Genomic DNA, 17,575 nt, shown 5'->3' with positions numbered 1-17,575 from the left:
TGTGGGATTTCCTGAACACTCTATGCTTTTGTACAATGGCTAAGAAACAGGAGGGGGAAAATATCCAAGAATAGTGTGTTATATAGTGAATTAGGTTCAGTTCTGGATGTAACCTATGTAGTGCTACACTATATAGACACTTTAAACTTGATGCCTTGTTTAAAAAAGTTTTTAAATGTTTAGTTGTTCTAACAAAAACACTGACTAGACATTCATTCTAGAATTTTTGGGGACAGAATTGAATGTTTTCCCTGATTTTCAGGTGTGTTAATGCTTGGGAAGCTTTAACATACCTGAAGTACAGTAAATCTCCAGTTGATGCTTCTCAACAAAAAAAAGCACTCATTGAATCAATCGATTTATTGTAATGAAACAGCGCAAATTTACAAATTGTACACATTAAGTTTTATTAATCACAGATTAACACAGACTATGCCAGTGGAGACCACTAGAAAGTAAAAACTGCCAAAATGATGATCCAAAACCATTAAGATATCATCAAATGCCATGAATATACCTGCATAAAAATACAAAATATTATGAATAAACAAACCGTGTTAACCAAAATGTGAACACTAAGAAATCTTTAGAAAGGATTAAGAAATAAAAACACATTGAATTTTGTAATGCTGTAAATATGGCTGGGTGATATGAGGACATAGCTATGTCAGGATGAATTATGTCACAATACCTATTACCTATATCTTGGATATTGTGATATATTTTTTAATTTATTTAAAAAAAAAAAAAAAAAAAAGAAATGTAATGACAAACTGAATGGAAGCATTTGAGTTGACTTGATAACATTTTTAAATCGAAAAAGTGAATGTTATGTTTTTCTTCTTTTTAGTGTTTTTTTTATTGATTTTTTTGATACATTTGATATAAAAAAGTATTAAATACAATAGATGTATTTTCATAGACATTATAAAATCAACCATTTTTTTTTTAAAGTTCAAAACTTACTGTATTGCTGGCAGTTTATGAGCAAACCTACATCATGATAAATACTGTGTATCGTAGAAATGCTTTTGAGAATCGTAATTTATTTTAGCCATATCAGAAACTGTACTGAGTGTAGCCTTAAGCGGTTTTTTAATGGTAAGTAATTATTTCCATGTCTTCCTGTAACTGTGTGGTTGTGTGGTTGGTTTCAGTGTCGCAGGAGGAATCTGTCACTGATGACTGAACTGCATCTTCTTTTAGTATTTCCGGAGGTTCTGAGGTCACTGGAGTATTTTGGTACACGGAGTCACAGTTCTTCTGCCCTTTGATATTATAGTAGAGCTGCAGGAACACATCAAACCCATCAGTGGCGTTAGGAGATAAGAAAAGTTACATTGCAAATGAGCTTTGGCTTCATTAAAGATGTAAGTACCCGTTCTTCAAAATCACTCAGCTGGAACTCCATGAAAGCCACGAGTTTGGAGAAACAGGGTCGGTCTTTGGGTTCCAGAGCCCAACAGCGGCACATCACCTTATATCTAAGGGAGAGTGTGAGAAAAGTGTGAAGGAGGTGTGGCCTGTGTGCCTGTCGGTCTCTGTGAGGAGGATTGGCATGTTTACTTAACAATCCCTGTAAGGGGGTGTGGCCTCTGTACTTATCGTCATCCCAGTGAGGAGGTGTGGCCTGTTTGTCTATCAGTCTGAGAAAGAGGCATGACTTGTTTGCCTGTCAGTCCCTCTAAGGAGGTGTGGCCTCTTACTTTTCATCCCAGTGAGGAGCCGTGGCCTTTTGTCTGTCAGTCTGAGTAAAGAGGCGTGGCCTGTTTTCTTGACCGTTCCAGTGAGGAGGCTTGTTTGCCTGTCAGTCCCTGTAAGCAGGTGTGGCCTCTGTACTTATTAGTCCCAGGAGAAGGCTTGGCCTGATTGCCTGTCAGTCTCAGTAAGGAGTCATGAGTCGTCTAGTGTTACTAGATAGCAAGATTTAGATTACTAAACCAATATCATTAGCAAACAGCTACATAATTTCTCTGCTGACTATAGCATCATGTTAGATTAGAATAGTTATCTGGAAAAGTTTAATTAAGCAAATAAAACATATCAGTTGTAGTAAAAAAAAATACTCAAGTATGATTTACGAGTGAATAAGAAACTACAGATCGCAGTGTATTATGTTGTCTAACTCATTTGCCATCTCATCTGCAAAAAGCCCAGAAAATAAATTATTTTACTTATTATAAAAAAAAATCAGCAGAAAAAAAGTAGGGTCAACATGCACCTGAATCTATCATATTGCATCGTATTGCTCCACATCATATTCAAAAATCTAATTAGTCTTGTTTTTTTTTCCAGTAACTTAAGAATAAACACAGACTCAGACTCAGACTTACACAGCCTCAGAGGCATAATATGGGCGCTCCATCTGAAACCCTCTCTCAATCAAGGCATAGAAGGTGTTATCTACTTTTATACCAGGATACGGAGTCACACCTGATTAAACAGGGGAGCACAAACATCAAACAGAGCAGAGTATTACGATATCATTTACCTCATCAAATTTATCCTTAAATATGTTCTGTTTATTAGCTGTAACTTCATGCATGGTTTTGTGAATGTGTGACAAATTGTGTTATGCACACCCAGAGAGAAGATCTCCCAGAGCAGGATGCCATAGGACCAGACGTCACTCTGCATGGTGTACATCCCTTTAAAAATACTCTCCGGGGCCATCCACTTCACCGGTAAACGAGCCTTTATTGAACAATGTAAAAGTGAGGATTAAGTGAAAGTGTGTGTGGTGTCAAAATCACAAATCTTACAGTGAGTGAAAGTCACACTTCGATGTAATTAAGGCTGCGAAATTAAAGGTGAAAAAGGTATTACAGATAAGGTTACGGATAGAAGTTGTATATTTTGTAGGACGAGTGAGAATAATAGACAGTTCTTGCACACTTATATTGTAATAAATGAAAATCTAGTAATAAAAGTAATAGAGAAATCCCCAGAAGCTTCAAAATCAACATTTAAGAATGATAATATTCCACTTTACCCAAATGAACCCACTGTAATGTAGTGTAGTAAAGTGCCAAAACAACCAATCAGTGCCCTGTGGAACTACTTACGTTTCCTCTCACCACATAATTAGAGTCATTTTCGATATCTCGCGCCAGACCAAAGTCACCAATCTTCACCAGCCTGCTTCGGGTCACTAAGATATTTCTGGCTGCCAGGTCTCGATGGATGCACTGGGAAAGAGGCGCGTTTTTATTCACAGTACAGAAGCATAGCCAGAGGGTCCTTCGTTTTTTCCTTTTTTTCTGCTTTTTTTTTGTTTAGTTGGTTGAAATCACAACCAATGACTATAAAAGGTATTATCTTTATCATGGAGTTTTTATACACTATATAGCGATAAGTATGTGGACACCTGAGCATCACACCCACATGTGGGCCTTCCTGAAACTGTTTCCAAAAAGTCTTTGTATTTTGTAGATTTACAATTTCCCTTCACTGGAACTACGAAGCCCAGACCTGTTCTAGCAGGACAGTGCCCCTGTGCACAGAGCCAGCTCCATAAAGACATGGCGTGTTAAGGTTGGACTGGAAGAACTCGATTGTCCTGCACAGAGCCCTGACCTCAACCCCACTGAACACCTTTGGGATGAACTGGAACACCGACTGCACCCCAGACCTCCTCACCTGACAATCAGTGCCTGACCTTGCGAATGCGCTTGTAGAATGTGTGAATGAACACAAATCCCCACAGCCAACCTCCAAAATCTAGTGGAAAGCCTTCCCAGAAGAGTGGATCTTATTATAACAGCAAAGCAGGACTAAATCTGGAATGGGATGTTCAGCAAGCACATATGAGTGTAATGTTCAGGTGTCCACCAACTTATGGCCATATAGTGTAGGTTTTAGTCTGTTTGACTGATCACTTTAATTGTATGAGTCAAATCCAAACCTCAATAACTCAAACAAATAGACCTATGATTAAGGTCACTTTAGACCTTATGTTCTATTGTAAAAGTAAATCTTTCTTATCTAAGTAAAAGATCCTGTTATTCAGGACGTTGTGTCACAACCTGCAGCTTACGTTTTTACAGGAAAGGAACTCCATTCCCTTGGCCACTTGGTAGGAGAAGCTCAGGAGATCTTCATAGGTCAGAGTCTGATGGTCCTCCTCATCTTCATTTTCAAATATATCTTTAAGTAGAATAATAATGATTTTTTTAAAAAAATAAGAATCAGAAACAATATCTAGAATATGACCATGATGTAATGTCTCAAAAAAAACAAAAAACAAAAACAAACCAAAAAAACCTGCCAATCCAGTTCCAAAAACAAATTGGTACAAATAATTCACACTCAGACCTTTGCCTCTAGACAGTACATGAAAAATAATGATGGAGTGATAAATGAAACACTGTCCATGCAACCGAATACTAGAAATACTAGACATGCAACCTAATGTCTATGTAGTGTGTAGAATTTCAACACACTTACTTGTACACAGAAAAAAACTATTTGAAAATTTATTATAGAAATTTAATTCCATGAATAAATATTTATAGAAAACACATTTTTTTTTCCCTTTTCTATAAACTCTTTGGTCAACTAATCTCTAAATCTGCGTAATTTGTCCTAATAGACTAAGTTGTGTATTCGCCAAGGTTAAACATAGTTTGGTAGGTCTGATTGGACACTACAATGTCTTCGCGGAAGTGTAGGTTATCAGATTTTTCTTTACGCTAATGCTCAAGTGTTAGAAGTAAAAAAACAGACACTTTAGGGTGTGCTATTATAGGAAAGCAATCAGCGGCGTAGTGGGGTGACGCAGCCTGACGCAAAGCAGTGTTACTGTTAATTATTTTCCCATAACAGTGTTATTTTCCTCTTTATAGTACAGCAAAGTACTATAAATTTTTATCCATTTATAGTTACAGATAATTTTGTGGAACTCATGTTGCAGCAGTTATAAACAGTCGTTTCCTCACAAACCTCTCTTTTTTTTCCCCCTCTCTCATGAAGTTAATAATACAAATAAATATGTCATGCTAGTGCCGCAGCTTGTCATGCTAGTGAGAAAGAATAAAAATTTGAAGGAAAATTTAGGACTGTTACAAAGTGCTGATATTGGAGACTCCTTCCTTAAAATGTAAATAGACATCTCCTTGCAGAAAGCTTAATCATATAAACAGTTATATATTTTCTTGGTAAAATATCAACACGTTTTTGATCTGTTTATAAGCCTTCGATTATATGGAGCGTCCACTATACCTGTTCCTGTCAATGAGCTGTTACTATAGAAACGATAATGCATTCATGGAACTCGGTGATTTGCAGCCGGTACTCCTATCAGAGCTGCTGTTTTATAAAATGAATCAACACTTTCTTTTCTGACCAATCAGATTGAGAATTCAACAGCGCTGTGGTAAAAGGTTAGATTAAAAAACTGCATAAGAACTTGTAGTTGTAATGGCTCTAGATAAATGGTGAATTCACGTTATTGCAAAATGAAGCTTGAATATAGTCCATTATAAGTGAGATTGGATTGAACAGGTTTTCAGTTCTTTTCTCAGTTCAGGGAAACAGGCTGTAATCGTTTTTGTCTGCGGTCATTACATGCGCTACGGATGCGATTGAAAGGTAAAGCATCATTCAAGGCTGTAAAGATAAAATGTTCAAAAAATGAGAAGGATATTATCTGGTGTGGGATTGGCACCTAAAGCAGTTATAATGATACAGGTTGTCCATGAATTCACAATTTACAGATCCAACGAGTAGATTCGGTGCCAAAAGGAGGGTAAGCTACATTACCCTCATTAATGTCCGTGGAGCTGAGCAGCGCCTCCTGTTCCTTGTTCACCGGCGCCATGGGCACGTACGGGTTATCACCAGACTGAACAAAGTCACTGCAGACACACACACACACACACACACACACACACAAAGATGAGACCTGTAACACAAGAACTACCATATACCATAAATTCAGTTACATTTCCTCAAACAAACATGTATCACTGACTCCTACGCTTCTTTATTCAAAAGGTCACCCGAAAAACCTGGAGTTTCTCTTCCGCTGGTAGCTGTTGTACAGGCTGCTGAATCTGTCTTTGTTGAAAGCGTCTGTTAAGGACTTGTAGAAATGCTCTCTGTTGTTCTTCAGATAATTCAGCAGGTCTCCATGATGGCAGAATTGAAAGATCAGATAAATGGGACCTGTCAATCAAATGCCCTTGTTGTCATTGCTATTTGATTTAAGTTTATAGTACATAAAGGTCATGACATGACGGGGCATTTATTTATTGTTGGTTTTCTGTACCTGTGCCAGTGCAGGCTCCCAGCAGGTTCACGATGTTGACGTGATGTCCAATATAAGTTAACATCTTCAGTTCGGACATCAAGGCTTCTTTCTCCACTGTTTGGTGCTTCTCTACACACCAACATTAAAAAGAAAGAGTTCAATTCTTTGCATCCATTTTCTTTCTTTATTCAGACAAATATATATTTTTAAGAGACTTGAGGGATATCGAACACACTCAAGAGAGACCAGTGTGTATTATTTCTTTGACAATATGGAAACAAAGCATTATTTTGATTGTTATTATTATTGTTGTTGTTGTTGAATAAACAATAACAATACACCCTTCAAAAAAAGAATTCTTCAATTTGTTCCTTTGCGTGTTCCTCTTACCGTTCTAAGTAGAACTCGACAAGAGACACTTTTGGAAAAGTAGAACTCTTTTAGAAAGCTAGACTCGTTAACCTAGCTGGCACGATACTTTGAGTATTTCGATACCTGTCCGACATTTTGTATTTTAAAAACTACTAAGCTAAGCTAAACTACTTTTTTAAAAACTAAAACACTTAAAATACTAACAAGAATACATCCAATATAATAATAAAATGAAAATCTATTTTTTGTTTAAAATTTTTTTTTTAAATCCTTTTTTTTTTTTTTTTTTTACAAATTTATACAATTTTTTTGTATTTGTACAGGATCGGATCAAATTTATTGTAACCTTTTTCTATGATAGGCAATCCACCTTTTTTGTCTGGTATCAGTGCCATCTCTGATAACCATCCAAAGAACACTTGAGGAACAAAAATGTTGAATCTTCTAGACCTGACCTAGTCTTTGACCAGTGGTCTAGAATATGTATCAGGTTCATCATCTTTATCTATTATATCATTTAGTTTTTATGTATGTCCTGGCATGTTCGCATTTCTTTACCACCAATCTTACCAATGTTTGAAATGGTCCAAATCTAATGACTGACAGTAGCAACAAACATCTGATTTTATTATTTGTAGTAAGTTTCTTACAATAAATCTGCCTGGAACACTACAGTAATGCAAGCCTGATAAAGGAAATGCCCAGAGACACACGACTCACCTTTTAGCATTTTCACTGCCACTTGCATGGAAACTCCAGGCTTGCTGATCCCATATGCTGTAGCCTGTACAACCATGCCAAATGCTCCGGAGCCCAGCTCTTTCCCTGAGGAAAGCAAATCATTCAACCTTACTACACAGGTACTCCATTAGCACAAAAACATATCATATCATTCTTAAAGGAATACTTCATTATACAACCTAACCTCTACAGCATATGTGTAAATGACTATAGACAAAAAAGTGCATGCACTGAGAAATGAATAGAAAACCCGTTGACTCCAAATTCAAAATTCAAGGGCATTACATCAATATCCTGTAAAATGTTTTCATGAATCAATCCATCAATGTGAGTCATAAATCTTTAAATCTGTAGAATTCCTACTTTTAAAAATGGGAATCCTTTTTTTTTTTTTTTTTTTTTCCCAGATGGAAGTGTTCATGGTTATGCCAGAATGACTAGTGGACACTCGACTTAATGATTGATGTGGTGAAATTTTCTGCAACAATAGGTTTAACATTTATGGAAGGAGTCTCCAGTGTGAGTGCTTTGCAACAGCCAGAGGTAAAGTTGTAACTTTCTGTCTCATCTTCAGGACAGACGAGTTGCTTGTTGAAAAAAGTATGTAGTGTAATTTTTTAATAAATAAAAAAAAACTTTTAGTGTTGGGAAATTGCTGTGGTATGGTAAGAGGAATAAAACACTTTAGGACATGCTGTTGTATGAAAATAATGAGCTTGGGGTGTTAACATTAACTCTGCTTCATCACAGCACCCCATTGTTGATTATTTTCCTGTGACCGCATGCCCCCAAGTGTTTTAGTCCTTGCATATTACTTATAGATCGAGCACAACAATCGCCCATAGTACTTGTATTAAAAGTGAGTTAGGAGTAAATGTTTTCGACTCATTTTGCGTTGAACAACTTGATTGTGGTAGAGATGCAGAGAGATTAGGTTGAAAACCCTGAAATTTTCCTTTAACGTCATTCAAAATCCTGTACCCAGTTCCAGATTCTCACGAGGAAACTCCAGTTTCTGGTTATATTTAAAATCTTTGAAGTCGATGTAGATGTAGTCGTTATCAGAGGGTCCCACCATCTGAATCATCTGGATCTGTGCCTTATAACCAGGTTTCTGTTGGGATTTTAAAGACAGAAGAGTCTTGTATAGGGTGACGTTTACTTATACAGTAGGCAATTAAGAGTTTCTTGATTATGTAGGATATACAGTATGTGGGAGTGAGGAAGAGGAGCATTACTTTTTTGCGGATGAAATGAAACAGGAGGACGCTGACCAGCATGAGGGCAAAGACAAGCAGGCTGCATATCACCACCAGGGATAAAGAGTTTGCTGAAGCTGAAACACAGAATAAAAGGAATACATCTGCCAGCACTGAAATCTAATCTAAAGGTGTGTAGATGTGCAGCAAAAACGTACCTATTTTCACAAGGATTTGCTCACTGCAGTATGAAACTGTATTATTATTATTATTATTATTGCAGCATTTCACAAAGTGATCATTCACATCGCTCAAAGGCCGAGAGACGACGACGTTCTTCTGGCAGAACTGCTCGGAGTCGGAGTACTCTGTAGTATCAGCGTACGTCTGTTTCCACACTGAAGGGTCCCTAAAGCTTAGATGAGATGAGATACAGTAATTAGTAATAATGGTTTAATGCTTAAAACATAGACCACCGGATTTCCTCTGAAACGCCCGTATTAAAGCAGTGACTCACTCAGCGTTTGATGGACAGGTCATCCAGGAAACGTTTACAGGAAAGACACTTTTAGTCATACATGTGACTTGGGCCAGGTCTTGGAGTAGCAGAAACTTAGGAGTATCTGTAAAAGGATGTATATTATGTACAGAAGAATTCTGTATACATATTAGTCAGTTGAAACTGTGAAACATTTTTAATCAAATATATTTAATATAATAATATTAGATGATATAATAAAATACTATATGTTTAATACTTTTATGCATAAATTGAACATTTTTGTGATTATTACGATTGACACCAAACTTAATCTAACACCAATGATAAACGATTAAAAAAATCCTAGATATGGTGACATGACAAGCTGCATTTTTCCCCCATCTTACCGTTAAAAGATTAAAAGCGAAAACGACTGTTTATAGCTGCTATAACATAAGTGATAACAAATCTAAGCGGATGTAAAGTGATGTGACGTTGCTGTGATATGAGAGGAATGAAATACTTTGTGATTTGCTGTTATAGGAAACTAACAGAGACAGTATTTCTGCTTCATCACACATCTCAGTTGTTGATTCATTTCCTATAACAGCATGACATGGAGTGTTTTACAGTTCAATTCAATTTAATTCAGCAGTGTTTTATTGACATGAATGTTATGAATCACGTTGTTGCCACAGAAAATGGTGCAGGCAGATTAAAATAAAAGTTACACATTTACGGATACACATACGCGTATCCTAACATTACGATAATAAACAAAATCATAACAAACAGCACCAAAAACAACAGGTAAGTATCTGAATATTATGCGTAGCTGATATTCAGGGGGTGTTTGACAGTCAGTGTTTCGCAGTGCGTCCCTCTCCTTGAGAAATTTTATATTTCTCATCTGCTGTTAATTTGCAGAAATGTGGTATTTTCCCCGTGATGTCTTCCTCCAGCTGCTCAAAAACCTCTGATTGGCAGGTTTTTTTTAATCTACTTAATTTTAACTCTTGAAATAGCAACGCCAGAGCTTATAGATTTTGAAACGTAAAAAAAATAATAATCTAAATGAGCAGGATATCCCTGAAGCCCTCTAAAACATGCAGATATTTTCAAATCTTGCTGCTTTAACACCTTAAACGACTCACCTGTCACACAGAGGGACATGCTTTCCGTGACAACTTTTCTACCAGCCCTCAGTTGGATCTGATATTGACCTGGTTCTGGGTTACACAATGTAAACGTGCTACAAGGAAAGAACAGAAATGTGAGATAATAAACTGTACATTAAACACACCTAGATTTAATGGACCACACGAATGGCATACCTTTTACCCCAGAGGTACTGTGTTGTATCGCACTGCACGATGGTGCCTCTTGGGGTGATCCAGTGACACTGCGCTTTTGGGTGAGAGAGCACCTCAATGTGGAAGCAGAAATTTGCCTTGTCTTTGTCTTGGATTGTGACGTGTTTGTTCAGCTTCAGTATCTCAAGCAAGTCATTTTCTATAGAGAGAAAATGAGCATCAGATCCATCAGCGTTCAGACCTTTTGACATGTTTAATCACCATCAGACTCACTCATAAAAATACATTTAGTGCCATTGCAGACCAACAGCCAATCCATAGTTTAAAATTTATAGTCAAGCGCAAAAGTTTGCACACCCTTAGGACAAAATGAAGACTGAAATGAAATTCAAACATGTCGTTTTGTTTGTTGGGTTTTGTTTCTTCATGGGGAAAGTCTTCAGTTTGGACAACTTTTGTTTGTATGTTTGTAGCTAACTTGAATTTAAATCCATCCATCCATCTTCTATACCGCTTATCCTTCTTCAGGGTCACGGGGGAACCTGGAGCCTATCCCAGGGCGCATCGGGCACAAGGCGGGGTACACCCTGGACAGGGTGCCAATACATCGCAGGGCACACTCACATACACACTCACACACCCATTCATACACTATGGACACTTTGGACATGCCAATCAGCCTACCATGCATGTCTTTGGACTGGAGGAGGAAACCGGAGTACCCGGAGGAAACCCCCGCAGCACGGGGAGAACATGCAAACTCCGCACACACAGGGCAATGGTGGGAATCGAACCCCCAACCCTGGAGGTGTGAGGCGCACGTGCTAATCACTAAGCCACCGTGCGCCCTATGAATGAAAGTTTTCGTCTTTTTTTTGTCTTATTAACTTCAAGAGAGAAAAAAATGAGAAACTGGTGCAACTATAACCCATGCATAATAGGAACTACATTATATCACAGAACATTAAATGTAAATATAAATGGATAAATCATATGTCTCATTTTGTACAAATACAAAAATATAACCATTGACCAAGTTTAAATTGTGACGTCTTTGTTAAGCTTCAATATCTGAAGAAAGTCATTTTCTACAGAGAGAGAATGAGCATCAGAGTACGCACATTAACGCTTTTTTCGACATGTTCTTGATCATTTTGGACCTGTTTGATCACCATACAATTCAGATTATATCATAATCATGTCATAACAGATCATCATAAATGACTCATAATTGAAGTTGCAGTCAAGTTTGCACACCCCAGTTTATTGAGTGATGTATCTTCATTATTACAAGTCACAAAAATGGTCAGTGTTATGATGTAAAATTTGTAGGGAAAAAATCCAAAATGATTTCAGCTCAAAGATTTCACTAATAATTTCCAACATTTTGTTTACAAAAATCTGTTTCGTCCAAAATGTACCATTATAACTGCCTCTAATCCTCTAAAGAACGTCGCTTCCTCTTATTTGTAATATTCACCCATATCGGGTTCTTAAATATGTGTCATACACTTTCCTTTTCCTGTTCAGATAAGGTTTAGAGACCAAGAAGGTCATGGTTAAAAGTTTTTCTCTACTTTTTTCCATATACTTTGATTAGAAAAAATGCTTACAATCTCATTTCATTTCATTTGCATTTTCACTCTTTATACCATAAAAAAATATACAAGTTGCAAACTCTTGCGCTCAACTGTATCTATAGAACTGTATCTATTTTTTAAATTTTATTGAAGAAAATACTTTTTTTCTTACCAAGGACCTGAACCTTTATGGCTTTTGCTTGCCCGTGACTGCTCGTGCAACGATACTCTCCACTATCTTTCTCATTAACCGAGGCAATGGAATAATACTCTATATTTCTGCTATAATAAGATGAAGATACTCCTTTGAGCTATGTCATGCCAAAGAAAAACAGAAACAGGAATATCAGACACGTACAAAAACACACAGTGGCTGGCATAAGTATTCACCCGCTTGACTTTCTCAACATTTTGTAGTGTTGCACTCTGGAACTGAGGGAAATGAATACCCTAAATTAATTCCCATTAGAAGTGACATCATAAATCGAATGAGTTCAATTAAAGTGTCATGTGACCTCAATATAAATACACTTGTTTCTGGAAGAACCCAGAGTTGGTTAGTGAACAGGCCTAAACAAACAGAATCTTTAAGACTCATGAAGGAGCTATATAAAAATATGTCCAGGACAAAGTTGTGGAAAAGTATCAATCACGGTTTGGATAAAAAATATCCCACAGAGTCACATTAAATCCATTGTTAAAAAACGGACAGAATGTGGTACAACCACGACTAAAGGAGGCCGTCTCCCAAAAGTCAGTGACCTTGTAAAACCGAGTTTAGTCCTCCATCCACATTGTGTCCAAGTGTTGATGAGTTCAAGAGGGGTGAATACTTACTGTATGTAAGGCACTGTAGCTATAATCCCATTTTCATACATTTACATTGTCCAGCGTTCACAGTACCTCTGTCTGGTTGTTGAAGTACCACTTCAAGTCAAATTTTTTGTTTTTGTCATCTGGCTGCATTTTGTTACATTGGAGCGAGAGAGACTGGCCAGGACGCAGCAGAATCTGAGGAGCCTCACTATTCAGCATGGCACTGTCAAGGTCTAAAACATAAAGGAAATAAACTTGTATCCTGACTGCTTTATTACGATGAAAAAAATCAATGGTGCAATTTCCAACACTAATGACCATCCACCATTTCTCTTTTTTATTGATTTATTTATTTTTATTTACAGAATCATGATCTTACCATAAAGATAAATGTAGGAGCATTCCTCTCCGTGTGAGTTTGTAGCACAGCACTTTATATTTGAGCTATGATAGTTAAAACTGCTCAGTTTGCTCTTGGTCACTTCGTTTTCTGTGTTTTTTATCTCCTCTGGACTTTACCATGCAACAGACATAACAAGACACGATATAACTAGTAAATGTTAGCATAAAAAGCACATTGTATGTATGATTCTTCTATTGTAGGGTATGTGTTCACAATTCATCATGGACTTTATAATTAATTCTCTCTAATATGGGTACTTTAAATACTTTAAATATGTTTACTTTATTTCAAGAGGCACTTTTTCTGTCACTAAACCACATAATAACTGAAGTGAACATTTGTCTTGCTGCTGTAGCACTACAAGCAACATTTCATAGTGGTACAGGCAAATTTTTGTTAAAACATTCTCAAAGCTGTCTGTGGATTGTTATAAAGATTAGGTTTGAAACTTACCTAATACGTTTTTCATTTTCATACCACATGATTGTTGGTTGGGGATTTCCCTCAGAAGCACATAGAAAATATACACTGTAATCTTCACCATTATTGACCGTGAGCTGTGGTACCGATGGTCTCTCTAGAAAGTACAAAAAAAAAATTACATATGACGACAATGCATTGAGGGAAGAGCGGATTTTTTTTCAGTGAGGCAATGCTAAAAATGCTACATTAGTACAGTGCTGTGCAAAAGTTTAGGTACCCTTATTTTTAATATATAGACTTTGTTTTGGAAAATGTAAATGGCAAATTTCCAAATATAAATTTTTCAACAAAGATGTTTTTCTGTTATTAAAGAAAGTAACACGTTAAAGTAAATAAAAGACCACGTTTCAAATAAAAAAAAACTTAATTACTTCATACCTATACAGCCCAATCGATCATTAAACAAAAATAACAAAGACTTAAATGCTGATATTTGTTTGTTGACTAACAGCAAAATATTTAAAAACCTTTACTTTTTTTTAAATTTTAGAATGGGATTAAAATGTATTTATTTTACTGTATACTATATTTCTAGATGTTTAAAAACTTTTCTCTTTAATATTTTAACACATTTATTTGTTTACTTCTTTTTTTTTAAGTATTATTGACTGTATACTGATGCCTTGATATTAAAAGAAACCTTTCCTATTATGATTGTAAATATTTATTTATTTATTTACAGCATCTTCCTGCTACAGATTTTTCCACATTTGCACAGCACTCACTATTGAAATCTATATGTATACATTATATTATATAATAATGAATATATCACTGCACTCACTTTCTGATTGAATGCGGACTGAGATGTTGGCAGCTTTGCTGTCGCCACAGAACACGGTGTATATGCCATCCATGCCTCTTTCGAAAGACTCGGACAAGAGCAAATTGGACATCCCTCTATGGACAGGACATGATAGCGGACACCACGAGGTCATGCAACATGAAGTATGAAGAACTACAATAATAAAATTTTGGGGTAGCCCAGATTCCAGAGATGCATTAGAGTTTAATTAGGTCAATCCTTCTTACACACACCTTTGTTCCCAGAAGCATCGTGTGGAATTTTCTAAACTGTCTGATCTTAAATGAATTTCAACCATCTGTCCAGCTACAACCTCCAGCAGAGTTGTCTGAGAATCTTGAAGATACACTTCAGACAATTTACACCTCACAATCTACAGTGAGATAATATACAGCATATCAGTACAGAATAATCTACACAACATTCAATCTTATCTATAAATGCCATGGAGAACTGAAGAAGGTATTGTAATTTTAAGACAGCTGTGGTAACTTCCACACTTCTGCATTTTACGGATAAAATGTCAGTTCTGCTTTTATCCTCAACCCTCAGATACGATCATTTACAAAATTTGTAAATGTATGATCTTTCAAAATAGACCAAACTTTCCACCATTAGTTTAACGTTACTGCTTCTTCTGTTTTGTCTCGTTTTTGTCCCTCAGCCTTTCGCTTTATTGTGTCCAAACACCCAGCTATGTCTACATATGTCTAACTCTCTAATTAAGGTCACATCAATTTTCACAAACACTAAAGAGCCCGGATGATGATATCTGTAAATATCACAAAGAAAACTTGAGTATTTATTTATTTTTTTTTACGGTTTTCTCAGAGACACAAGGTAGGCGATGCCAGTGCCCATCTCGCATGTCCATCTGCTGCAACGTCTCGCTGCACACGAATGCACTGAACTCCAACAGAAGAAACACTATGACAAAACAAGAGTTTAAGATCTCAATTTTATGTCAATTATACGATAAAATTCAAGAATAACCAATATTCATTCTTTAATTAATATTCAATAATCTGTCATACTACTACGCCTACTACGAACACTACTAATAAGAAGAAAATGATCATTAAACATCATGAAGATTAAGAAATTAATCAGTGACACATGCCTAGTAATTATGCTTATTTAAAAAAAAAAAAAAAAAGTACTTTTAGTTTTAGGTTACTTACCCATCAAAAGCGTGTCTTGCCGTAACTGCATTGTTTGAGCACATAACAGCATTAACAGGCAGCAACTTAACCACAACAGGCAGCAACTTTGTCTGTACAGAAAAGAGACACCCAAAGACTTTCAGTGAAATATGACGTCAACTAATATGACGCCTAGTTGTGTCCCCCCCCTCTCTCTCACACACATACTCTCTCTTACTCTCTTTATGTTCCTATCTTTCATTACGAGTCTCTTTCTAACTCTTTCTCCATCTATATCATTGTCTGTCTCTCTCACTCTTTCTTTCTGTCCCTCTCTTCCACCTGCTCATCACCCTCTCACTCTCTTTCTACCCCTTCCTTTCCCGCTCTCTCTCTCTTGCTCTCTGTATGTGTTTGTGTATGGCTTCCTTAGATGCCGTAGTGTTTTCAGAGGAATCATAACCATTTACAGAACTTTGCCTTTAATTAATTTTTAATTCATGCTTTATGTACCTTCCTCTACACCTGCTGTTTTGAATTAGATGTCTAAAATATTAGTTAATATGAATAATTTAACATCTCTATCCAAATATTTTCACCCATTTCCCTGTACTAAAGAAAAACATTTTACTCCATAGTCACTCATAATGGAAGTCTAAGGGCAGTTGTTGGGGCACTGATAAGCAATTAGACATAATGAATAGATTACATAAACTGTAAATCTTTATAATTTCTCCATTCACAGATGGAAGTACATTTTTACGGGGAGGAATTTAGTGTTATGCCAATGGTACTGGTGTACCCAGGATAGTGATGGGGGCGTGGACACCAAAACACTTTCAGGTGAATGTAATAAACCAGATTTTTTTTGTTTTGTTTTACGATATTGCTCTAGTGATATGGCACAGTCCCGCCGGGGCCATGTGTGTGCGGAGTTTGCATGTTCTCCCCGTGCTGCGGGGGTTTCCTCTGGGTACTCCGGTTTCCTCCCCCAGTCCAAACACATGCATGGTAGGCTGACTGGCGTGTCTAAAGTGTCTGTAGTGTATGAATGGGTGTGTGAGTGTGTATTTGATTGTGCCCTGCGATGGACTGGCACCCTGTCCAGGGTGTACCCCACCTTGTGCCCGATGCTCCCTGGGATAGGCTCCAGGTTCCCCGTGACCCTGAAAAGGAGTAAGCGGTAGAAGATGGATGGATGGATGGATGGATGATATGGCACAATGGTGTAGCTCCAGAATCCCTGGTTCAATCCTGAGCTCATGGTCATGGTCATGGTCTGTGTGGAGTTTCACATGTTCTCCGCATGTCCGTGTGGGTTTCTTCTGGGTTCTCCATTTTCCTCATACCTGTAGGTGGATTGGTTGCGCAAAATTCTCCCATAGGTGTGAATGAGTGTGTGAGTATGTATATGTGTGTGTACATGGAGCCCTGTCAGCGTTCCCAGGATAGGCTTGGGATCCAGCGCAATCCTGAGCAGGATAAAGTGGTTACTGAAGATGAATGAATGAATGATACTCCAAACTCTATGACAGCTTTGGTAAGATTTTCCTCACCCCTTTTTGCTAAAATGTAATGGCTGTATTTTTGAATTCGTATTATAGTTGTCAGAATGTGACCTGACAATTCATACAACTCAAGACAGATATAATGTAAGAAATAATTTAAGGTTATGGTTAAAGTTATGGCAGAGGTTAGAGTTCATAATTTTTCTTATGACTTTATTAGTAAAAAATTAATACAATTCAACAACATTGACCTAACAGGTTTGATATTTTCTCAGTACAAATGACATGTGAAATTATTTTCTGTGGTGGACAGAGATTAGGTTTCAAAAACAAACAAACAAACAAACAAACAAACAAACAAACAAACAAACAAACAAACAGCTCAGGTATTTTAAACAGGTCTTAACCAGCCCACCTGTAGTAGCCTGTTTGTAGAGCTGCATTTAAATTGTACTTGCATTAATTTGAACATACAAATATAG

General features: G+C 36.9%; 1 protein-coding gene across 3 annotated transcripts; it reads right to left on the bottom strand.

Moving 5' to 3' along the window:
- Positions 1–345: 345 nt before the first annotated feature.
- Positions 346–15,751, bottom strand: flt3 (fms related receptor tyrosine kinase 3). Of its 3 annotated transcripts, none has more exons than XM_017453851.3 (24): positions 15,625–15,741; positions 15,264–15,370; positions 14,677–14,816; positions 14,423–14,538; positions 13,609–13,732; positions 13,132–13,265; positions 12,840–12,985; positions 12,109–12,247; positions 10,378–10,555; positions 10,198–10,295; positions 9,080–9,185; positions 8,781–8,977; positions 8,602–8,699; positions 8,345–8,477; positions 7,343–7,447; positions 6,269–6,379; positions 6,000–6,165; positions 5,761–5,855; positions 4,037–4,146; positions 3,066–3,188; positions 2,583–2,694; positions 2,334–2,433; positions 1,379–1,484; positions 346–1,287 (listed from the first exon to the last, which is right to left on the bottom strand). In XM_017453851.3, the coding sequence occupies exons 1-24, from the start codon at positions 15,674–15,676 to the stop codon at positions 1,096–1,098; spliced, it is 2,988 nt and encodes a 995-aa protein (XP_017309340.1). In that variant the 5' UTR covers positions 15,677–15,741; the 3' UTR covers positions 346–1,095. The 3 variants fall into 3 exon arrangements, with proteins under 3 accessions (XP_017309340.1, XP_017309341.1, XP_017309342.1); XM_017453852.3 differs by having other exon boundaries at positions 6,009–6,165; positions 15,625–15,740; XM_017453853.3 differs by lacking the exon at positions 14,677–14,816 and having other exon boundaries at positions 15,625–15,751.
- Between the last annotated feature and the right edge of the window lie 1,824 nt (positions 15,752–17,575).

The sequence above is a fragment of the Ictalurus punctatus genome, chromosome 23 (assembly GCF_001660625.3).
Source record: "Ictalurus punctatus breed USDA103 chromosome 23, Coco_2.0, whole genome shotgun sequence".
Lineage (NCBI taxonomy): Eukaryota > Metazoa > Chordata > Actinopteri > Siluriformes > Ictaluridae > Ictalurus > Ictalurus punctatus.
This window is presented reverse-complemented; position numbering and strand designations above follow the sequence as displayed.

Bases quoted from the DNA above. Each gene is read 5' to 3' on its own strand.
- flt3 (XM_017453851.3), bottom strand. From the start codon at position 15,676: ATGCTGTTATGTGCTCAAACAATGCAGTTACGGCAAGACACGCTTTTG. The intron at 9,186-10,197 runs GTGAGTCGTTTA...ATCCTTTTACAG, and splicing joins CATGTCCCTCTGTGTGACAG to ATACTCCTAAGTTTCTGCTA. The intron at 7,448-8,344 runs GTACAGGATTTT...TGCTTTCCTCAG, and splicing joins TCGTGAGAATCTGGAACTGG to GGAAAGAGCTGGGCTCCGGA.